The sequence below is a fragment of the Rattus norvegicus genome, chromosome 9 (assembly GCF_036323735.1).
Source record: "Rattus norvegicus strain BN/NHsdMcwi chromosome 9, GRCr8, whole genome shotgun sequence".
In the NCBI taxonomy this organism is placed as follows: domain Eukaryota; kingdom Metazoa; phylum Chordata; class Mammalia; order Rodentia; family Muridae; genus Rattus; species Rattus norvegicus.
Window position 1 is genome coordinate 83,150,771 of NC_086027.1, and position 22,249 is coordinate 83,173,019.

The 22,249-nt window shown below is 49.8% G+C and overlaps 2 protein-coding genes across 9 annotated transcripts in view; one reads left to right on the forward strand and one right to left on the reverse strand.

Moving 5' to 3' along the window:
• Tns1 (tensin 1) overlaps window positions 1–1,237 on the reverse strand; it is a 210,940-nt gene extending 209,703 nt beyond the window's left edge. For 4 of the 5 annotated variants that reach the window (XM_039083336.2, XM_063266966.1, XM_063266965.1 and 1 more), the window contains exon 1: window positions 989–1,144. In XM_039083336.2, the coding sequence (XP_038939264.1) occupies window positions 989–1,144 (156 nt within the window). 5 annotated transcript variants of the gene reach the window in all.
• Window positions 1,238–1,368: 131 nt separating this feature from the next.
• Window positions 1,369–21,913, forward strand: Rufy4 (RUN and FYVE domain containing 4). 4 transcript variants are annotated; one of them, XM_006245288.5, is made up of 13 exons: window positions 1,369–1,611; window positions 1,698–1,891; window positions 3,670–3,800; window positions 3,897–4,003; window positions 5,242–5,367; window positions 5,613–5,719; window positions 5,975–6,118; window positions 7,418–7,487; window positions 8,966–9,592; window positions 10,327–10,430; window positions 14,955–15,101; window positions 20,314–20,424; window positions 21,320–21,913. In XM_006245288.5, the coding sequence occupies exons 3-13, from the start codon at window positions 3,755–3,757 to the stop codon at window positions 21,420–21,422; spliced, it is 1,692 nt and encodes a 563-aa protein (XP_006245350.1). In that variant the 5' UTR covers window positions 1,369–1,611; window positions 1,698–1,891; window positions 3,670–3,754; the 3' UTR covers window positions 21,423–21,913. The 4 variants fall into 4 exon arrangements, with proteins under 4 accessions (XP_006245350.1, XP_038940565.1, XP_063124229.1 ...); XM_039084637.2 differs by having other exon boundaries at window positions 1,369–1,556; XM_063268159.1 differs by having other exon boundaries at window positions 1,369–1,891; window positions 3,675–3,800.
• The last annotated feature ends 336 nt before the right edge of the window (window positions 21,914–22,249 follow it).

The following is a 22,249-nucleotide window of genomic DNA, read 5'->3' on the forward strand; positions in this document are numbered from 1 at the left end:
TGTGGTGGCAGGATGCGTTTGGAGTCAACACTAACTCTGCTGGCCTCCAGTGGAGAAAGAACTGAAGGGTCCCAGTTTCGCCCAGAACAAAGTCAGTAAACAATCCCATACGGCTGCTCCCCCTGTCCCAGTGGAGAAGGAGACTAGGGTTCTCCCGGGGATGGACTAGAACTGGCCAGTCCCTGCTGATACAAAACACTGTCGCCCCCCCCCCAGGAAACCACGGAGCCTATGCAAAGCCTGGGGTGTCCAGCCAGCCTGCTTTCCTGGTCAACACTTTTTGCTCCTGGTCGCTTTTCAACATCCAGGTTCCAGGACTCACCCAGAAAACAATAGGAGAGAGGAGAGGGACTCTAATGGACCCACCCACCTCCTCAGACCCTGCTGCCTCCCTACCCCAAGTAAGAGGATACTAACTTTTCCCTCCTCACCCTAGAACTTTTGGGTGGTTCCAATTTCTCACTAATTGCCTGCTGCTTCCCCCTCTCTGCCACTTGCTTCTCTCTCTCTCTCTCTCTCTCTCTCTCTCTCTCTCTCTCTCTCTCTGTCTCTCTCTGTCTCTGTCTCTCTCTGTCTCTCTCTGTCTCTGTCTCTGTCTCTCTCTCTCTCTCTCTCTCTCTCTCTCTCTCTCTCTCTCTCTCTCTCTCTCTCTCTCCCCTTGCTTGTTTAGGCTTTTTTGTTTTATTGGTTTTGGTGTTTGTGGGAGTTTGAGTTTGGGGTTTGGATTGGTTTTAGTTTGCTTGAGAAACGATCTCACTATGCTGGCCTTGACTTATAATCCTCCTGCTTCAATTTCGGTAGCAGTGGATCACAGACCTGCCACCAACGTCTTGCCCTTCAAGGACACCAGAGGCCCAGGTGTGACCTCCATGGAACTGACTGCAGGGCCCTCCCACTCTCCTGCCTACACCTTCCCAGACTCCTTACTGTCCCAGGTGGATCGGGCTCTGCTGTGTCTGCTGCCCGCACCCGGCCCGCAGCTCCCTACCTGAAGCAGCAGCCTCCTCCTCTGGATGGATGCCGCACCCCCGGGCTCAGAGCGCTCGGGCCGCGCGGGGCCCGGCGGAGTCCCGGGGGGCTGCGGGCCACAAGAAGGCAGAGGCTCGAGCGCCTCGCAGCACACCAGGCTCACGGTGCAGCCCATCCGGCCCGGCACCCGGCGGGCCCGGGGCGGGGACGCGGACTACCAACGAACCGGCCCACCCCCAGCCCCAGCGACCTCTCGGCCCCAGGCGTCTGCGACGTGGGGAGAAGGGCAACGCCCCCGGCCCGCCCCGTCGGGAGTCCGCCTCCGCCTCCGCTACCGCTCCGCCAGGCAGTGGGAGTGCGGGGGCCCGGCCAGGGGCGGTGACACGGACGCTGGAGGCAGTCTGTAGGGAGGGGACCCGAGGGCGCGGGAACCCGGGAGGGGCTGTGGCGGAATCCCCGAGACTGGCTGAGCTGGGAGCGCGTGAAAGAGAGCAACGCCGTGACTAGTGAATGACTGAGAGACTGACACCAGAGAAGAGATCTGAAGGGACAGAAACGATGGCACGGAGGACAAGGGGGGCCCAGGGGTAGATCCGGCTCTGCACTGGGAAGAAGGGCGGGACGTGGAGCAGAGAACAGCAGGTTTGGGGATCGCTCTGTTCCCTGCTTACAGGTAGTTCCTCGAACTCATGAAAGTAGCTCTGAAGTCCCTAACCCTTGGTTTCCAGTCACCAGGACCAACCGCCCCATGTCAGACTGGCATAGAAAAAGGATGACCCCAGCACCAGAAAGCTGAGTGAAGTCAGCGAAAGAGGCCACCCTACACCGAGCAGCCCACCTGAGGTTTCCATCCCGGGGAAGTGGGTACCAGGACTGGAAGGAAGGTACCCCGACACTGGCCGGGATCCCGCTGCTGGCTGGGGTAAGAGGAAGAAGAAAGATACTTGGTGGCCATTTGCCTTCTCTCCCCACCTGTGCCACTTCCAGTCCAATGACAGAAGAGACAACTCGAGGGGGAAAAACAAAAAAGAAAACCGAGCCCCCTAGCGTTTCAGTCAGCCTCTCTCCGCCATCTACTGGCAACAAGACAGAAAGACAAGAGCAGGTGCCAGGGAAAGGAAGCCCCTATCCTTGTTGCGTTTGTGTTTGAGACACCAACTGGCCTTATGCCAGATGAGCTTGAAGGAGCCGCTCATTCTGCCTCTGTGCCCTCGATCTTTCTCTACTACTTCTCCCTGGCCAAGACTAGTCCAGCCCCCTCCAGGCTGGGCCTGAGTCACTCCCCAGGCAGGAGAACTGGGAAAGACTGCAGAGCCCACAGTCACAAGGGACATATTCAGGCAACAGAATCCTCCTGCCCACATCCCAACCAGACAGGCTTTTCCCAGGTGAGCACGGTAGTCCCTGGGCTTGGGGATCGGGTAGAGGAACCCTGAGGAAATGTCGGTAGAGAACTGTCTAATCCTTGATCTATAGATGAGGAAAGTGGAGCCTAAGAAAGGGTGACCAGTCCAGGATGAGACCCTTGTCTTCTGACCCCCCCCCAGTCCTGGTTTCACACACTGCTCTCCTTGCCTTTCTTTTTCCTTTCTTTCGTCCGTGATCCACTATTAGAGGGTAGCTACCCCACCCACAAACTCCATCACTCCTGCCTGGGAGGCTGGACCCCTGGCCTGGCCTTGATGACAGGATCTCAGCCTAAGTTCATCATCCCTCAAGGACAACAGTATCCCTCTCTGAGTCCAAGGACCCTTCGGAGACAGAAGTAGAGTCCTACAAGAGAGGGTGGTGGGTTAAAACCAGGTACCCCACTCCCCACAGCCAACATTGGGTTCAGTTCCTACACTGCACCCTCTGTCTACTTCTGCCTGCTTTCCCGGGGAACATACATTTTTCCACTCAGCTGGGGCTCTGGAAAGGATGAATGTGGGTCCCAAGGCAATGACACTCTGCTGAGGCTCATGGGCTGGCCAAGGGGAAAGGAGGTGACGTTCCCCAGCTGGGTGTCCCCATGGCACAGGCATCTCTCCGACTCCTAAGGAAATCTGAGTTCAGCTTACAGCTTTGTGATACTGGATTGAGATTTACCCTTTCTGTGCCCAGTCACTGTGTGTCAACACTGTACTGGAGGCTACTAAGGGGATTGAATGAGACAAAAATGTCAGCAATGGTCAGGGTGACCAAAACCAGCAATGGCTCGATAAGTGGAGGCCACATTCACATCTTTATACATCAGTCTTCAAGACATAACTGGCAGCTGGGTGGTGGTGGAGCATGCCTTTAATGTCAGCACTCGGAGGCAGAGGCCAGCCTGGTCTCTAGACCAAAGTTCCAGGACAACCAGGGCTACACAGAGAAACCCTGTCTCAGAGAGAGAGACACAGAGAGAGACAGAGATACAGAGAAAGAGAGACAGGCAGAGAGAAACAGAGACAGAGATAGAGACAGAGGGAGAGAGAGATGGGGAGAGAGGGAAAGACAGAGACAGAGACACACAGAGAGAAAAAGAGGTAGAAAGAAACAGAGACCGAGGGAAGGGAGAGGGAGAGACACACAGAGAAAGAAAAAAGAAAAAATAACTGGGATTCCTTGCAGTATACTCAGTAAACTATAAGAAAAGAAACGAAAAGAAAAGAATTGTACTTCATTCCTCCAGTTAACTCATTGTGTGACCCTGGTATGCTCTCGTTCTCTCTCAAGTCTAGACCCTCACCCATCTGTATGTAAGGAAAGCAAGCAGCCGAGCCCAGAGAATCACAGGAGGTCACCTTACTTTCAAGTCTCCATGGCAGAAAAGGAAACCATCCTCAAGATCAGCAGGAACTTGAAAAGTGAGCTGCCCTGGGAGGTTTTTCTGTGGCTAAGCTGTAGGAGGGGTTTCTCCTCAGGCCTGGCTCCCTCATGGCTCTCTACCATCCTCCTCCCAGATGCTGTCTCTGCCATCCTCCAGGGATATGGGGACGGGCAGGGGCCAGTGACAGACACAAGTGCCGAGCTACACAGACTCTGTGGCTGCCTGGAGCTGCTCCTGCAGGTGAGACCCTCCACCCTCCCTCTCCACCCTGCCAACTCCTTCCCGTTCAATACCCTAGAAAGCTTCTCCAGTTGTACGCCCAAGCCACTGTCTTCCTCCCTTCCCAGGCACAGTCTGCTTTCTCAGTGAGCAAGTCCTTCATGACATAACTTTCTCCCAGAAGCTAGGACTGGTTTTCATTGTTTTCTCATGTTTACCTCCTGAAAGACTTGATATATAAACATAAATATGCCTCCTCTCCCTCCTCTGACTTCCTGACAGGGAGCTGCACTTCTTACCACACTGTCTCCACCTCCCATAGCACATCAGGATTGCACCTGTCTCAGGGCATTTATCTGTCGTTGCCTCTATCCGGAATGCTATTCCCTAGATATTTGTATGACATCAGTGCACATGGCCCTCAAGTCTGGAGACTTCCTCAGGCTAAAATTTCAGACATCCCCCTTCCTCCTCTTCCTCTTCCTCTTCCTCTTCCTCTTCCTCCTCCTCCTCCTCTTCCTTCTTCTCTCTCTCTCTCTCTCTCTCTCTCTCTCTCTCTCTCTCTTTCTTTTTCCCTCCACAGCCACCATCACTATGTTAGTTGGGGTTTTGCTGTTGTGGACGGACACCATGACCAAGGCAACTCTTATAAGGACAACATTTTAATTGGGGCTGGCTTACAGGTTCAGAGGATTCATTATCATCAAGGTGGGAGCATGGCAGTGTCCAGGCAGGCATGGTGTAGGAAAAGCTGAGAGTTCTACATCTTCATCCGAAGGTTGGCATGAGACTACTGGCTTCCAGCAGCTAGAATGAGGGTCTTAAGCCCACACCCACAGTGTCCTGCCTACTCCATAAAAAGCCACACCTACTCGAACAGGGCCATACCCTCTAATAGTGCCACTCCCTGGGCCAAGCATATACAAACCATCCCACTATCTAACACTCTGTCTGCTTTGAGAATTTAACTCCTTTATCCTCTGCAGGCCTTGGTCATCATTCACGGGCCTTAGGTCAGGGCCAGTCCATAGTAAAGTGCTCAGTGTCTGTGAATGAGTGAGTGTGAATTCAGGCTCAGAGAGATCAAGTATCATGTCCCTATCACACAGCCAGGGAGGGCAGAGGAAGATTCCCTCAACAAAAAGGCCTGTCTTCAGGAGCCCTTTCTTCTACCATGTGCCTTCCCAGCATGCCAGGGTGCTAGGTAGGTTCCAGAAGGAGCCACTGACATATGTTCCTTTCTCTCATCTTGGTCCTAGTTTGACCAGAAAGAGCAGAGGAGCTTCCTGGGGGCTCGGAAGGATTACTGGGACTTCCTGTTCACTGCCCTTCGGCGGCAGCGGGGATACACAGAGCAGATGAACTTCATATGCTCACAGGACAAGGTAATGGGAGCAGGGGATGGGAAAGCGGGTGAGCTTTGTCCAGGCCTTCCCTAGATCCCACCTCTCAGACCTGCTCCACAAACAGGAGGCTTACCCTTGAATGATGAGGACCTCTCATTTGCCCCGGCTTCACGTCCAGCCTCACCTTTCTCCTCCCACCTTGGCCCACTCTTTCTCCCTCTCTCATTTGGCCCAGCTCCCCACCCTGATTTCACCCTCTCTCTGGCCCTCCTCACACCCTGTAGCTGAAGACCTCGCTAGGAAAAGGCCGTGCCTTTATCCGACTCTGCCTTGCCCATGGACAGCTGGCTGAGTCCATGCAGCTGTGCCTCCTGAACCCACAACTCACCAGGTGGGTTTGCCCATAGATGGTACTTGAACCCACCACCCTCCTTTACTGCTAAATGGATGACTGACAGTTAGGGATAAGGTAATGAGTGTCAAGGAGAAAGGACCTAAGAGACCCGCATGCAGTTTGGCATGCTCAGGCCTCTGCCCTTGGAGGCTGAGTTCAGCCACAACCTGCCTAGGAATGTCCCCTGTGGTACACTGATTCTCAGAGGTCAAGGGTAGCAATGGCTGGATGTGTTGTTCCCTCTTCACACAGGGAATGGTATGGCCCTCGGAGCCCTCTGCTGTGCCCTGAGCTCCAGGGAGACATCTTGGACTCTCTCTATACCCTCAATGGAGTTGCCTTCAACCTGGACCTGCAACGGCCAGACCTGGATGAAGCCTGGCCCATGTTCTCAGAGTGAGCAGGCTCTCTGCCTCCAGCCCAAGCCACGCTTCCCTATCCTTTTCAAGTTACTTTTTTGAGGTTACATTGTTTCCCCCTTCCCTTTCCTACCTCTAAACCCTCCCATATACTCTTCCTTGCTCTCTTCTGAACCCAATGAGCTCTTTTTTTTATTAATTGTTGTGAGATACACACACACACACACACACACACACACGCATGAACACACAAGGTACAACCCACTCAGCCTGTATAATGTTACTTGTACGTATTTTCATGACTGACCATTTGGGATTAGTGCAACTCTTCCCCAGGAAAGACTGTTTCTCCTGCTCTCAGCCTTCCTTAGTTCCCTCTAGCTCTTTCTGTAGGGTTGGGACATCATGAGCTTCACCCCATTCGTGTTAGCATGTCTACCGTTGCTGTCCGTGTTGGGCTCAGGTTTAGGCAGTCATGTCAGTGAGACTTTATAGGTGTAGATTCTGACATTTCTAGAAGAGACAATCTCACGGCCCCCTCCCTGATCCTCTGGCTCACTTTTCAACCCCCTCTTCTGCAATGATCCCTGAGATCCACATGTAGTCATGTTGTATATGGGTATGTGGGACTGAGCTCCACAACTTTGCTTTTTAAGTGGTTGTGGTTTTCTATGATGGTCTCCGTCTGTAGCAAAGAGAACGTTCCTCAGTAAGGAGTGAAGGCTAACTGATCTGTATATATACAGATAAATATTTAGGATGTAGTTAGGGATTGTGCTGGTTTAGTAAAGTAGCGGCTGTAGGTTCTTCTCCAAAATCTATGACTTCACCTACCACTGGGCAGTGGCTGACATTTCCAGTACCAGCATGGTTTCCCTCTGGCTGAACATGTCTTAATTCCAACTAGAGAGCTGTTGGTCATCTCCAAAGCACATGAAGCACTACTACACTGGTAGGGTTACCATGACAACCCACTCAGTGTGTAAAACGTTACATGAGCTCTTGTGGTTCATAGGTGTCATAGCCTCCCCCTGCCCCACCCCGCCCCTTCTTGATCCCCACTCTCCAGCCTTCTCTTTCCTCAGTATCATTTCAAGCTAGGCCATGCTGCTAAAGACTAATGGGTCTGAGTAGAAAGTGAGAAGGATGGATAGGTGCTACAGTGCGGTGTAGGTGAAGCGTGGGATGGCTGGCTAGATGGTGAATGGGAACCACTCAGGGGGAAGGTGAAAAACATGAAGTGTGGCAAGCTGAATGAGCAGGTCAGAAGCTGGGGCGGCCTCCACTAGAAGACCACGCTACCTAAAGCCCCAGATGTCCTGCCTCTTGGTTTCAGATCCCACTATTCCAGTCCCAGCCGGACCCGGGAAAGAAGACCCAGAAAACCCAAAGGTTTTCCAGAGGAGGTACCTCTGTCTGCCTTAGCCTGACTTGCTTCTTGAACATCTATTGGCACTCCCAAGTTGAGCAGGGCCTCCTGTGGGTATGCAGAGAGCTAAATGGGACAGAGGTGGTAGCATTGTGTCAAGCAGCAGATGGGAGGGGGGAGCAGTCTTGTTCCTGGGGAAATGCAGTAAGGAGGACAGGGAGCACTGGTGCCATCTGTAGGAGCCCATTGGGGCTCTCAGGAGGAGAGGGCAATAGAGATGGTTGGAGGCTTGCAGGAAATACCAGGGAGAAGGCCTCTACTGAACCCCCTGAACTAGATATTCAAATTGGCCTATGTCAGTTAAAGGAGTACTAAAGTGCTTGATTTCCCAATTAGTTCACAGCCCAGATCTGACCCTTTCTAAACACAGCAGAAAGGCCTTGGGCAAGTTCCTGCCCTGCCTCCTAGGGGAGCTGTGTAGATGACTCAAGGCAACCCACACGCCACTGAGCACAGGGCTCCTGGCTCCTGCTCCATTCTGATGTGACCGTTTAAGGTTGTCATCATTCCAGGAGCTTCCAGACACCAGACATGGCACCGTTAAGGACTCGGTCTCAGACCTTGAAAGAGTTCAAGGCCTGTTCACGGAGACAGATGGGGAATACATTGCAATCTAGGGCTAAGTGTGTAGTTAGCCACCCAAGGCTGCATCTGTAGACTCAACCAACCGCACATACAAAATATTTAGGAAAAAACAATTGTTGCACTGGTTCTGAACATTGTGCATTCTTTTACCCTCAATGTTCCCCCAAACAAGGCAGTATAATAACCACTCACAAAGCATTGACACTGTGTGGGATATGAAAGCCATCTAAAAAGGACTTAAGCATTGGAGAGGATGAGCATTGGCTATGTGCAAATCCTACGCCGTGCTATAGGAGAGTCTGGAGTACCCAAGGTTTTGAGCACCCTCTTGAGGTCCTGAAGACAACTCCCCTGATATCAAGGGAGGCCGTAGACATGACCAAGGGAAAATGGGAGCACAGAGAAGACTTCCCTGCTTCTACTGTGTTGAGGACCAAATCTAGGGCCACACACACTAGACAAGTGCTCTACCACCGAACATTAGTCTGTCAACAATTCCATCACCATTTTACAAACCAAGAAGTCTTGTTCCCTTTTTATGGATGGAAATGCAGAAAGACAAAATCAAGCACAGGGGGAAAGGTGAAAGGAGAAGGTAGAGGAAATCATGGGGAACAAGATCAACCCAGGTAAAAGAGGGAGCCGCCACTGGCTGGAGGCTTGCATAGGAGAGCTGAGATACCTGCCGTTCTCAGCTCAGACTTGTGGGTCCTGTGGAGAGCTGTCTGAGATTATGTCTGCTCTGACAGCCTTCCCAGTAGGAGGCATTCGAATCCAATAAGAAGCAAGCATGCTGTCCCAGGGCTTTGTCCTCTCCTATATCCCAGATCAATGACCAGATGCTGATGCTGAAATGGGACTTCCCTACAGGTGAGATGCTCCAAGGGACAGCAGCTGCAGGGACCAGAGGCTGGAGGAACCAGCTGTCTTCAAGATGCAACCACAGAAGACCTCCCACCTGACCTCCGTACCCCCTTGCAGCAAGACCATCTTCCCACCTTTCTGGAAGAGAAGAGGGAGGATTCCAGAAGCCTCAGTTGTCCCCAGAGCATTTGGGAAACAGGAAGGGAAGGATTTCGGCTAGACCAGGAGGGAGGCCCAAAGACCAGGAAATTGCTGGAAAACTCAACAGCCAGCATCCAGCAACAGAAGGGTGGGGCTAAGGATGTTCAAATGCAGCTGACAGGAAGGAAAGATGAAGGAAAAGGAAGTCTGCCAGGGACGGAAGGTCGGAAAACAACAGAAGGGATCCAGGAAAGGGCAACAGATTGGAACCATGCCCAGGAGCTGCTGGCCCCCAGCCTTCAGGGAAGGGAAGAAGATGCAGAGTTGGGATACAGGCATGGGTGGGATCAGCCTGGTGCTCTGGGGCAATCCTGGGTCCTGGGATCAAAGAAAGGTCCCACCACAGGGAAGCCACAAGAGTGGACAGGAGTAACCCGTGCAACCGTGCAGAAGGATCAAACAGAAGTGCCCTTGCAGCAGGAGGTGATCAAGGTACCTGTCTATTGTCTCCTCTCTAACCTGATCTGCAGCTAGAGTTCTGCAGAGGTAGCCTGTGGCCATTATCAGTCCACCGATCAGTGTAAGGGGTCATTTGCTTGTGAGAAGACCTTCTGTAACTCAGGCTGACCTCAAATTTGCTATGTAGCCAGGCTGTCTTTGAATTCCTACTCCTCCTGCCTGTGACACACCCCCCGCCCCAACAAATCCTGAGATTGTTGGTATATGCCATCACGCAGAGCTCCGCAAACCAATTGGCTTGACTTACGAGAGCTGCCATTTGGGGATGCTTTGAAGGTCACACAGTCTCCAGCTCACAGGGTGCCCCTACCTGTGACTGCTTCCATCAGTTCCTCCTACCCAGCCTCACCAACATTTGGGTTAGGGACTTCCCAGCAAGTCCTTCGGGAAGTCACAAAGTTCAGGTTCCCTTACCCTGGCAGAGGTCTCCCAGTGTCCAAGCTCTGTTGCTATACCCTAACCTTGTTTTGATATGCTTTTCCCACAAGTCCCCCAAAGATGGCTCCCAAGAGGTCCCTCAGCCTCCTTCCTAGCCAGAATCTTCCAGGTCCATGAACTTGGCAATTTCTGGAAGAGAAGAAATGGTAACCCCAAGCTCACTCAGCTCCCAGAAGCAAGGCTATAGCCTAAGAAAGTTCATCAGATGAACCCAGGGCTGGTGTTTCTGCCTTCCTCTTTCAACCCTTCCTTCCCCATTTTCTCCTCAGGAGCCTGGGTACGGCCTCCAGCTGACAGAGGTACAGGCCCAGTGTCAAGAGCAGCTGCAGGCCCAGGAAGGAGAACTACAGGCACTCCAGGAGCAGCTCAGCAGGTAATCTTGGCAACACCAGCAAGGGCCTAGGCTCCAGGATTTCTGAGTTCTCAGTGTACCCAGCTTATGCTGGGCACAACTTCAGGGTATTGAGGTCGGTGCCACCCTAGGCATCTTTCCTGACCCTATGAAGTTCACAGTTCCTCTCCTCCCCAGGTCCCACCCCAGAACCCCAGGAGATACCCCCTGCTCCCCAAAACCCCAGGAGTTAGTTACCCTTGCTACTTGTTCCTGCTTGACCTGACCCCTGCTGCCCATTTTGGGTACACTGCTGCCTTTTTAAAAAAAGATTTATGTATTTCATTTATGAGTACACTGTTCAAACACACCAGAAGAGGACATCGGATCCCACTACAGATGGTTGAGAGCCATCGTGTGGTTGCTGGGAATTGAACTCAGGACCTCTGGAAGGGCAGTCAGTGCTGTCAACCACTGAGCCATCTCTCCAGCCCACACTGCTGCCTTTTTATTCTACTCTGACTCCAGCATATTTCCAAATCTATCTCCCTCATGCAGCATTTAAAAATAAGATTCCACTCTGTAGCCCAGGTTGTCCTGAAACTTATGACAATTCTCCTGCCTCAGCCTCCTGGGTGCTGGGATTATAGTCATATACCACTATGCTATGGCATCTACATAAAGACCTGAAGGAAGTAAAGAGGCAGACTTTTGGACACCAGCTAGGAAGATGCTCCAGCCAGCGGAGCAGAAGTGGAATAAAGGTCCAGAGGTGGGAAATTGCACAGCAGGTTCAAGGAGAATCATGAGAGCCATTCTGGGCCCAGCCAGGTGAGGGAGGAAAGGTCTCGTGGACAATGGGGGCAGCTTAGAGGGAGCTTGGGAAGTTAACAAAATAGCCTTGGCTTTGAATCAAAGTAAGAAGGGAGCCATTACAGAGTCCAGACAGAGGAGGGGTGTGATCTAGTATAGTGTGTGTGTGTGTGTGTGTGTGTGTGTGTGTGTGTGTGTGTGTGTGTGTGTGTGTGATTGGTGTCACCCCCTAAAGAACTCCTGTGCCCATTTGCAGTCATTCTCCATTTTGCTTTCAGTTCTTAGACTTGACTAGTCTAGGCTGACCCTATTTTAAAGGGCCCACGGAACAAGACTAGAAGGTTCTTTCTTCACCCACTTGGAGTAAAATGACCTTCATCATGTTCCTGGAACCACCTCAGGGCCTTCCATCCAGCTCTTTCCTAGGCATGTTCCTCCTTCCCTTAGAGTCTATGCTAACATCAGCACTCCCAGGAGGCCTTCTTTCCAGACAGCATCTTCTTTTTTTTTTTTTGTCGGAGCTGGGGACCGAACCCAGGGCCTTGCGCTTGCTAGGCAAGCGCTCTACCACTGAGCTAAATCCCCAACCCCTCCAGACAGCATCTTAATACACAGATGTCTTGGTTAGGGTTTCAATTGCTGTGATAAAATAACACGACCCCAGGAAACTTGAGGAGGAGAGCATTTATCTCAGTCTACAGTTCCACAGAACAGGATGTTAGCAAGGGCAGGCAGAGCAGGAACTAGAGGCAGGAGCTGATGCAGAGGCCCTGGAGGGAATGCTGCTTACTGACTCGTTAGCTCAGCTGCTTACTTCCTTTTCTTTTTTTTTCTTCTTCTTTTTTTTAAAGAGTTATTTACTTTATTTATCTGAGTACACTGTAGCTATCTTCAGACACACCAGAAGAAAGCATCAGATATCATTTACAGATGGTTGAGAACCACCTTGTGGCTGCTGGGGATTGAGCTCAGGACCTCTGGAAGAGCAGTCAGTGTTCTTAACCGCTGAGCCATCTCTCCAGCTCCTTGCTTCCGCTTCCTTTCCTCTTCTTTCTTTTTTCCTTTTTCTTTTCCCTTTCTCTTCCTTCCTTCCTTCCTTCTTTCTTTCTCTCTTTCTTTCTTTCAAGGCAGGGTTTTCTCTGAGTAGCACTGGCTATCCTAAAACTCGCTCTGTAGACCAGGCTGGCCTCAAACTAAAAGATAAGCCTGACTCTGCCCCAAGTGCTGGGATTAAAGGTGTACCGAGTGCAGCCCACTTTCTATAGCATCCAGGAGTTCCAACCCAGAGATGGCACCACCCACAGTGAGCTGAGCCCTGACACATCTATTATCAATTAAGAAAGATTTCTTCCCATATGACCGTAGCTCAGTATCAAGTTGACATAAAAACTGGCCATCACGGGGGGTGAGGGGGTGGAGAGGTGATCGGAGGTATTCAGCTTGGGCTGGTGACAGAAAGGGTGCAGCTGTTGATCTGTGGTTAAATTCTGAAGCAGGACTTCCTGAGAGACTGGTTGTGGGGCTGAGAGAAAGAGTCAGGGACAACTGTCCTCAGGGGTGGGAAGATTGGAATGGATAGGCTTGTGTGAAAAGTGCAGGAGCTGAGCTTTGAACCTGTAATGTCCGGGATACCTGTCAGAGTCCTAAATCAGGCCTTTGGGCAAGAAGCCAGGTGTGATGTGCTAAGGAGAAGGTGGCCTGGGAGTTAGTGGAGATTCATGTCAGACTACATGATGGGGTAGCAACTTACCAGTCTAGAAAGCAACTACTGCCCAGACTCACCACTTGGCAAAGGGACCATGGGCATCCAGCCAGTGACAGGGGTTCACCACCACCCAGTTCAAATTCCACAGGCACATTCTCTCTACCAGCCGTGTTTGCTGTACCTATGTGACCTCGAGTGGGTAGGGGATCCATGTACAGTAAACAAAACCCAGCAAGTCTATCCTAAAGACAGGAGAGACTTTACAGGAAGCCACTTGCTCTCTCTCACCAGCTGCCCACTCAGCACTGGTGACCAGGGTCCCGAGTACCTGAAAGTATAGAGAAGACAAGAAAATTCAGGCCCATGTCCAGACTTCTCTCACATGCCATGTGACCCGGGGCAAGAATCACACCCTCTTGGAGACTTCTGTCTTGTAAAATGAGGCTTATACTGCCCATCTGATGACCCTGTGAAATTGAAATGAAGCAAGACTGGATTCTCAGCTCAAAACACCCTCACTCCTCCCACATCCACTCCCAACATCCCCGTTAGAAATATTTCAGTGGCTTCTTCTGCCCCGCCCCCGCCCCGCCCCGCCCCGTCCCTGCCCCGCCCCGCCCCGCCCCGCCCCGCCCCCACTGCATCTTGCCTTTCTTGCCCTCTTCCTGGGATCCCAGCCTCAGTAGCCTCCTTTCAGTCACTCAGGCAGGCTGGCCACTCCAACTTGCAGACTCGCACGTCTGACTTCAGTGCCTTGTCGTCTCAGATGACTCCCCAGCATCTTCCCTAGTCTCCACTTTAGCCTCTGGTAGGCTCTGTCACAAAATTCGGCTTAATTACCTTAAGTCCCACAGGAGCCTTGGGTGCAGCCACCAGCACACAGTAGGGGCCTGACAGATTTCCCTCCCACCCAAGCAATGCGCACACCCCAAGGTGATCCATTAAGTACGTAGGATCACTAAGCAAGAGCTCTAATGTTGATCAGCGCCCTCTACAGGAAAACTGAAGGTCAGCAACTAAGAAAAGTCCAGAGAAGGCCAGGAAAGAGCTTTTCATGGGTGTTTTGGAAGTTCCATTCTTGGTGAGATTTAAAGATACACCCAGCTTTGGGGCCTGCTAAATGGGTAGACTTTAAAATCAATAGTTCAATAGCTGGAGCGTAGCTCAATTGGTCAAGTGCTTACCTGGCATGTGTAAGGCCCTGTATTTGATTCCTGGACTCTCCAGCATCTACTCACCTCTTGCTGGTGGTACACATTCCCAACCAAACCATGGAGTGAGAAGCTGGGACCACTTTATTTTCAATTTCGTAAACTTCTTGGAGCCTTCTAGAAAACCACTAACAACAAGAAGAAGATGCAAAAATAGAACTGAGGCAGTTCCAAACCCAAAACGGAGATTGAAACTTAGAAAAGCCATATTTTTCCTATTGCTTTTCAAAAGACAATGTAATATACCCACTAAAAATACTTTAAGGCATAACCGCCTCAAGGCCTCCACTGCACCCTCCACATCCAGTTGTTCCCAACTAATCGTGGTGTTTCCCCGCCCAGATTCCTAGGCCTTCACACTCCTTCCAAGATAGGCCTCCAGTAAATGGACCTCCCCAGAGAGTTACATTTTAAAGTGGAAATTTTTTTTTAAAAAGGGAGGAGAAGGAGGAAGGAAAAGGGAAGGAAAAGGAGGGGAAAGGTCAGGAAAGAGGACGGGAGATGTTCAGTAGTGCCCAGTACAGGAATACTCAAGGTTAGGCCCTATTTCTATTCCTTTATGATTGTTGAGTCAATCCATAGATGCTCAGCTTGTGTACATAGTGTGTGCATGTGTGTGTGTGCATGTGTGTGTGCGCATGTGCGTGTGCGTGTGTGTGTGTGTGTTAGAGTAGTGGTAGGTGTTTGCAATATGTACAATATGTGGTGCATATGGTGTGTTACCTGCCTCTGTATATGTATGTAGAAACTACCTATATGTTGACTCTGGCTTCTCCAGGGATACCCATAACAAGTTCTGAGTCTTCCTCCTCAAAACCGAGTCCCCCCTGTTTCCAGGTGTCAGGAAGAAAGAGCCCTGCTACAAGCAATGCTGGAACAGAAGCAGCAGGAGGCTGAGAGGAGGGCTGCCATGTATGAGAAGGAGCTTGAAGGACAGAGGGACCTGGTCCAGGCCATGAAAAGGAGGGTGTTGGAACTGATTCAGTAAGAATGGGGCTGGGAGCAGGGACTGGGGTGGGAAGGAAGGACGGCTGGTAAGGAGTGTGGAGGCCAGGCTTGAAGACTACCCCACTCAAGGGTTCTAGACCTTTCCAAATGTGAGCTTGCTTCCTCCTGTCGGCGACCTTGTGCTGTCACTAATTACGTGTCCCATGTTACAGAGGGGAAAACTGAGAGCCAGCGATACTGACTTGGCCACTAAAGACAGACGGCCTGTGGACCACAGAGTCCTCTGGCAATAATGCATGCTCTCACTTCAAGAACTGCTCTCTGCTCGCACTGTGGTTAGAAGAGATTCCCCTATCTCTTCTAGTTCACAAGTTGAGAAGGGATTAAAATAAGGAAGGGGAAACATGGACTACCAAGAAGTGACCTCACGTCTACACCTCCCTGCATGCTGGACTTCCTTAGACCTCTGGGCCTCTGGTTCCAGCTAAGGGCAGCTATTCTGGGTACCAGAGACTGAGCTCACCAGGGTTGACTCCAAACCTCTAAGCTCACTGAGACAGGAGACATGTAAAGCCCACCAGGCCTTCAGTCAGCTAGAGAGGTCACACACGTGTGCCCACACAGACATGGACATGCGTGTGCACTCCTTCCACGCAGCACTGGAGCTCCCCCACACCACTGCTGTCACCGCCCATGGAAATCAGCATGGCCAGCAACTAAATTCTTCTGCATAAAATTCCCACATTAAAACTGAAAAGAGAGCAAGGCTGGCTTAGAGAAAATCAACAAATAATTTAAGGCAGGCGGACAAAGACACTTAGCACAAGCCGGATAACCTGAGATAAAGCCCCCAGAGCCACGGTGGAAGGAGAGAACCAGCTCCCAACAGTTGTCCTCCAACCACACATATTGCACACTCAGGCCTGACACCCTAGCACTGGGGAGGTACAGGCAGAAGGGTTGTGAGTTCTAGAGCAGCCTGGACAATGTCTCAGAAAACAACAACAACAACAACAATATGTTTGTTAATTTGTTTAATTCACAAAAAGAATTAGAAGATAAAGATAAAGAAGGCTCTCAGAAAACAATAAAAGCAGGTGTAGGGCTGGAGAGATGGTTCAGTGGTTAAGAGCACTGACTGCTCTTCCAAAGGACCCGAGTTCAAATCCCAGCAACCACATGGTGGCTCACAACCATCTGTAATGGGATCTGATGCCCTCCTCTGGTGTGTCTGAAGACAGATACAGTGTACTCATATACATGAAATAAATATGTCTTTTTTTTAAAGCGGGTGTAAATAACAAGAGAAATGGAGACATAGAAATTAATGTAGGGAGGGTGGGAAGATGGCTCAGTGGGTAAAGTGCTTGCCGTGTAGACATGAGGACCAGAGTTAAGATCCCCAACAGCTACAGTAAAACCCAGGGGCAACTGAGCAGTGGTGGTACACACCTGTAATTCCAGCATGAGGGAGGCAGAGGCAGGTGGATATCCGTGAGTTCATGCCAGCCTGGCCTGTGGAGCAAATTCTAGGACAGCCAAGGATACACAGAGAAACCCTATTTTGAAAAGCAAAACAAATGAACAAACAGACACAGCAAGATCCCTGGAGCTTGCTGGCCAGCTAATCTAGCCAAATGGGTGAGCTTTGGATTCAGTGAAAGATGCTGCCTCAAAAAACAATGGAGAAGTAGTTGAGAAAGACACCCAATGTCAACCTCTGCTCTCCACATGCATGCATATGAACACACACACATATGCACACATACACACACGCACACCAGTCTAAGAATCCTAACAGCCTCTCCAACTGGCAGAGGTTTCCAAAATGAAGAAACTAAAGTCAAGTAGATTACCAAATAAAGTGTGGCAAAGATTAAAAATATGCATTTCAGGCTCCTATGGACAACAATCTTTCGATCTCACTAAATGCTCAGCACAATAAACAAAAGAGGGAACTTGCAATTCATACCTAGATATGGCATTGTGAAATTTCAGAAATGTCTTTCAAAGAGAAAGAGCGTGTTTTCAGATAACCTAGAGGAAAACACAAAGCACATAAGAAAGATAGGAGAATTCAGCATGTGTCAGTATCTGTGATGTGATAATTCTCAAGTTCTCAGAAAAGCCAACTCTTGGCTTAGAATCCCATGTCCAGATAAACCATAAATTAAATGGTGAAGGTGAGGGCGAAAGGCATTAATCAGATAGTGCTCAGAAAATCCAACTCCCACACAGCCTTTCTTAAGAAGTTGGTTGAGGATGTGCTCCACAAGGAGGAAGTAAGCCAAGAAAAGAGAAGATGTGATTCAGTTCCACCTAGGAGAAAAAGACGGGGAAGAATCAGGAGAATGCTTGCTGTGGTGGAGGATCTGGGAGCAGTCAGGCACAGTGGTGCATGCCTACGATCCCAGTACAAAGAAGACTGACACAGGGGAATCACATGTTCAAGACCAGCTTGGGCTAATAGAAAGAACCGGTCCACAGCAATGGCAGTGGTAGTGGTAATAATGATGATGATGATAATAATAATAACGAGAGGGAAAATAGTATGTTAAAAGCAGATAATACAATGAGTCAAGAAAGACAGAGGGCTGGAGAGATGGCTCAGCGTTTAAGAGCACTGGCTGCTCTTTGAGAGGACCCAGGTTCAATTCCCAATACCCACATGGCTGCTAATAACCATCTGTATGTAACTCCTGTCCCAGAAGATTAGCCACCTTCTTCTGACCTCCTTGGGTCCTGTAAGCATGTTTGCACAGACACATAGCAGGCAAAATACCCATATACATAAAATAATAAAAAATGAAATTAAATAAATTAAAGAAAGGCCATTAGAAACTTTCAGAAAGTCCAGGAGTATGGCTCCCACCCATAACTCTAGTACTCAGGAGACTGAAGCAGGAGGATAGCCACTGGTTGAAGAGTAGACTGGGCTACAGTCTGAGATCCCACCTCCGTGCCTTTCAAGATAGGAACAAGAGGGCTTGCAAGATGGTTCAACAGGAAAGCACTTACCACCATGCCTGGCAGGTTCAGTTCCCGGGATCTACATGGTAGAAACAGAGTCCAGAGAGTCCTCTGATCTTGTGTGTGTGGTAGTGTGTGTCTACACTCATATATAGCACAATAAATTAGCCAACATAAACTTAAAAACACAGCTGAGTTATCTGGGGAACATGTATTATCTAAGAACATGAATGCTATTCATTTGTCTTATTAATTTTGCCTGGTTTTTGTCATGTTGGCGGTTGAACCCAGTACTGATGACTGCTAGGCAAGCCCTACCCTCACCCCTACTGAGTCACAGCCTCAGCCTCTTGCCTTCTCCAGTGCTAGAATATTGTCCAATAATTACTCACAAAAGACAATTGGAAGCCAGACAGTTGTGGCCTGCAGAAGGCAGAGGCAGGAAGATCTCTGTGTTTGAGGCCAGCCTGGTCTGCAGAGAGAATTCTAGGACAGCTAGGGCTACACAGAGAAACCCGGTCTCAAAAAAAAAAAAAAAACTAAAACAAATAATGACAATTGGAATGATAAGACAGAATAAGAAAGAGCCTGGGCAGATGGTCAGTTGGTAATGTCCTTGCCACAGAAGCATGAGGACCTAAGTCGAATCCCTCCCTCTCAATACTAAAACCAGGCATGGCAGTGTGCACCTGTATGTAACCCCAGTACCAGGGAAGGCATACATGGGAATCCCAGAGCTCCTCATGAGCCAGCCATTCTAGTCCGATCCATGAGCTCCAGGTTCAGTGACAAACACTACCTCAAACATCAAAGTGGAAGGCGACTTCTCACACACACACACACACACACACACACACACACACATACACACACACTTGTGTGTGTGCACATGTGCAGACCTACTACGCACCCACCACACACGAAGACACATACATGTGCACACAGAAACAGGACGGTGAATGTAATATTAAATATAGAGAATATTCGACTAGCGTATTCTCTGAAGATAGGCCTGTCCTACGGTGGTTACTGACCATGTGAAGAAGTTGCGAATTTGAGATATGGAGCTGGTGCCACTGAGGAACTGAGGTTGTCTTTTTTATTTGATTTGTGTGAAAGCAAACCCATGGCTAGTGGCTCCCTCACTGGTTGCTTTAGCAGAGGACGAGTTGGGGGAGGGGAGGCGAGCAGAATGGAAGTCACATGCTCTTGCTCATGGCTAACAGGAGAGCTGTATAATTATAATCTCTGAACGGACCAGAGAGACTGGCAGAGGAACCCAACTAGGGATCTGAGAGCACTGGGAGGAAGGAGAAGTCGGTTGAGACGGTAACAAGTAATTCCTCTTCTACCAAGGGAAGGATCTCTGTAGAGAATGTTCTGTATCGAAGGAGATATGTGAAACTGTTACTTAATATGGGAGGAATACCAAGAGGAAATGGTTGCGCAGGACTGTTTACCTTGGTAAATGCCAAGGAGAAATGGTTTACCACTGAAAAAGGAAGGAGTAGGGGGATGACTATGCTTTTTATATAAACCCTTCTGTACAGTTTGATTTTTACTTAAACACCTTTTATTTCTTACTGTGTGTTTGTATGTACCTAGATGGTGGGAGAGCGCATGTGTATGCATGCAAACAATACTGTACATGCGCATGTGCATACACACATCACGGAAGGGGTAGGGTGGTAGGTAGGTTAGTAAGGTGTTTGACATACAAACGTGAGGACTAGACAATCCCCAAAACCTATACAATCGATCCCAGTGCTAAGAAAGCAAAGACAGACAGATCCACAGACTCGCTGGCTAGCCAGCCCTGCCTACTTGGCAAGCTTCAAACCCATTTGAGGTCTCTTTCCTCTGGCACCACCTTCCTCTTGCTCTTCTCTACGTGTAGCCAGGCTTCTGCTACTTTGTGGGCTCTTTTTCCTTCCACCCTTTCCACCTCTAACACTAGATAGGAGAGAAAAAAGGAATAGAGGGGAAAGAGGGTGTCGTTATCATCAGACTACTTCCTGCTGGTTAAGGGTATCAAGTTCCTTGGGGGCAAGTTTGATCTTTGCTGTCATGATATCTAATTTCCTCTTGGTATTGTTTCAAAATCATGCCCCTGCTAGAGCACGAGGTAAATTATAGTCAGCCATTATGGACAATCTGAAGCAGCCCCTGTCCCACACCTGGGGTTAAAATGAAAACCTATTCTGATAATATTTCTGTCTTTTTAAAGAAACCAAGATTCTCACAACATCTATGTTTTCCCCTCCACCCAATCCATCAGGGAGAAGGACCACCAATGGCAGAGACTCCAACAGCTGTCTACTGTGACCCCTGGACACTGCATGGGCTGCAACAAGGTCTTTAGGCGGCTGTCTCGGCGGTATCCTTGCAGGTAATGGGAAGGCAGAGAGTCTGGGGCAACTCCCAGGTCCGTTTCCCCAGGAAAGGAAAGATCCTGTTTATGTTTGATTGGTTAGGTTTTTAAGGACTTTCTCCTTGACATCTATTTCAGTGTGTGTGTGTGTGTGTGTGTGTGTGTGTTTGTGTGTCATACTTGCATGCACGTATGTGCTGTCACATGTGAAAATCAAAGAAAAAAACTTGTAGAAGCTGGTTCTCTCCTACTTTGTGGGTTTCAGGGATCAAACTCAGATCACCCGGTTTGGTGGCAAGTGCCTTTACCCCCTGAGCCATCTCACCAACTGTGGTGTAGTTGGTTATTTTGAGACCACGTACCTCAGGCTGACATTAAACTCAATATGTGAACCAGGCAGAACCCAAATGTATGATCCTCCAGTTTCAATCACTCCTGCACGCTGACATTATAAATGTTCACCACCATGCTAGGGTATGGGAAATGAGTATTAGTAAAGAGCCACTTGAGCCTGGCCCTGCATGGTTCACCCCATCTGGATACTGCTGCTAAGCAGAATCCTGAAATAGAACAGTGGGCAGGACCATGAAGAAAGGAAGGTAGGTCTTAGAAGATGAGGTCAGTAACCTCCTGGCATGCACTGCTGGGTTCCTGTTTGGGGAGAGAGTCCCTGAACCTCTGTACAAAAAGAACACTCCCTTCCCTTACACTGACTTCATGGGGAGAATGAACAGGAAGAGGAAACAAACCATCGGAAGCTGCCATCTGAACTAGAGGCTCTGGAGGGAGGTATCAAGACAGGCTGAGGGGAAGGGAAACACCCTAAGCTAGGCAAAGGCTGCCCTGCTGGACCATGAGGACAGTCAGATCCTACCCTAGAAGCCAGCTCAGGCTGCCCTGTCTCTGTTTCCAGGCTCTGTGGAGGCCTGGTTTGCCATGCCTGCTCTGTAGACTACAAGAAGAGAGAGCGTTGCTGCCCAGCCTGTGCCCAGCAGGAAGAAATCCAGGTCACCTGACCAAGATAGCACAAGGAACCTAAGACCAGCCAGCCCACCAGCTCACTCTCGTCATTCCTCTTCCCAACCCTGGTGTCTGACTACTTTTCTCTTCTGGGAGCTGGTGAGCTGTGACCCCAGCACTGCTGTGGAGGACCAGAGGGAACAGCTGGCAGTCCACAGAGAGGCCTAGCTCTGCCTTTCTCGTGCAAGGGGCTGAGTGGAATGTGCCCACAGCTCTAGAAGCATTGTGTCTGATGAGGAAGACATGCTGTAACCTCTTTGTAAAGTCCCTTGAAGCACAGTGAGTCATGACCATGAATAAGAGCAGCCCAGGGCTCAGCTGTTTCCAAGCCACACTCTCCCTCCCCCATCACCTATAAGGAGGGAAGCCCAAATTCACTGGGCTCTTCAGGAACCTTCCCTCTGATCTCCTTCCAGGATCATTGTCTTGTCTCATGTCTCACAGATTTACTGACGTGTGGTTGACATATAAAAACATTGTGTAAGTATGATGAGTTTTTAACTTTAATACACACCTATAAAGCCATCTCCAAACACAGGCATCAGATCCAAGGCTTCCGCAACCGTCCTCCAGCTCCCGCCTCCATGCCGAGGCAACCACTGACCCTGCCTCATATTACCTGGAAGCACAGCCGCTTCCTAGAAATCTGTAGTAGAAATGAAATTGTACAGTTCACTCTATTATTGCTACCTCAACACTGCATAATTGGTTTGAGATTTGTCTAAGTATTGTGTGCACCTCTGGTTCTTTCCTACAGTGTGTGTGTGTGTGTGTGTGTGTGTGTGTGTGTGTGTGTGTGTGTGTGTGTGTGACATGTACGCAT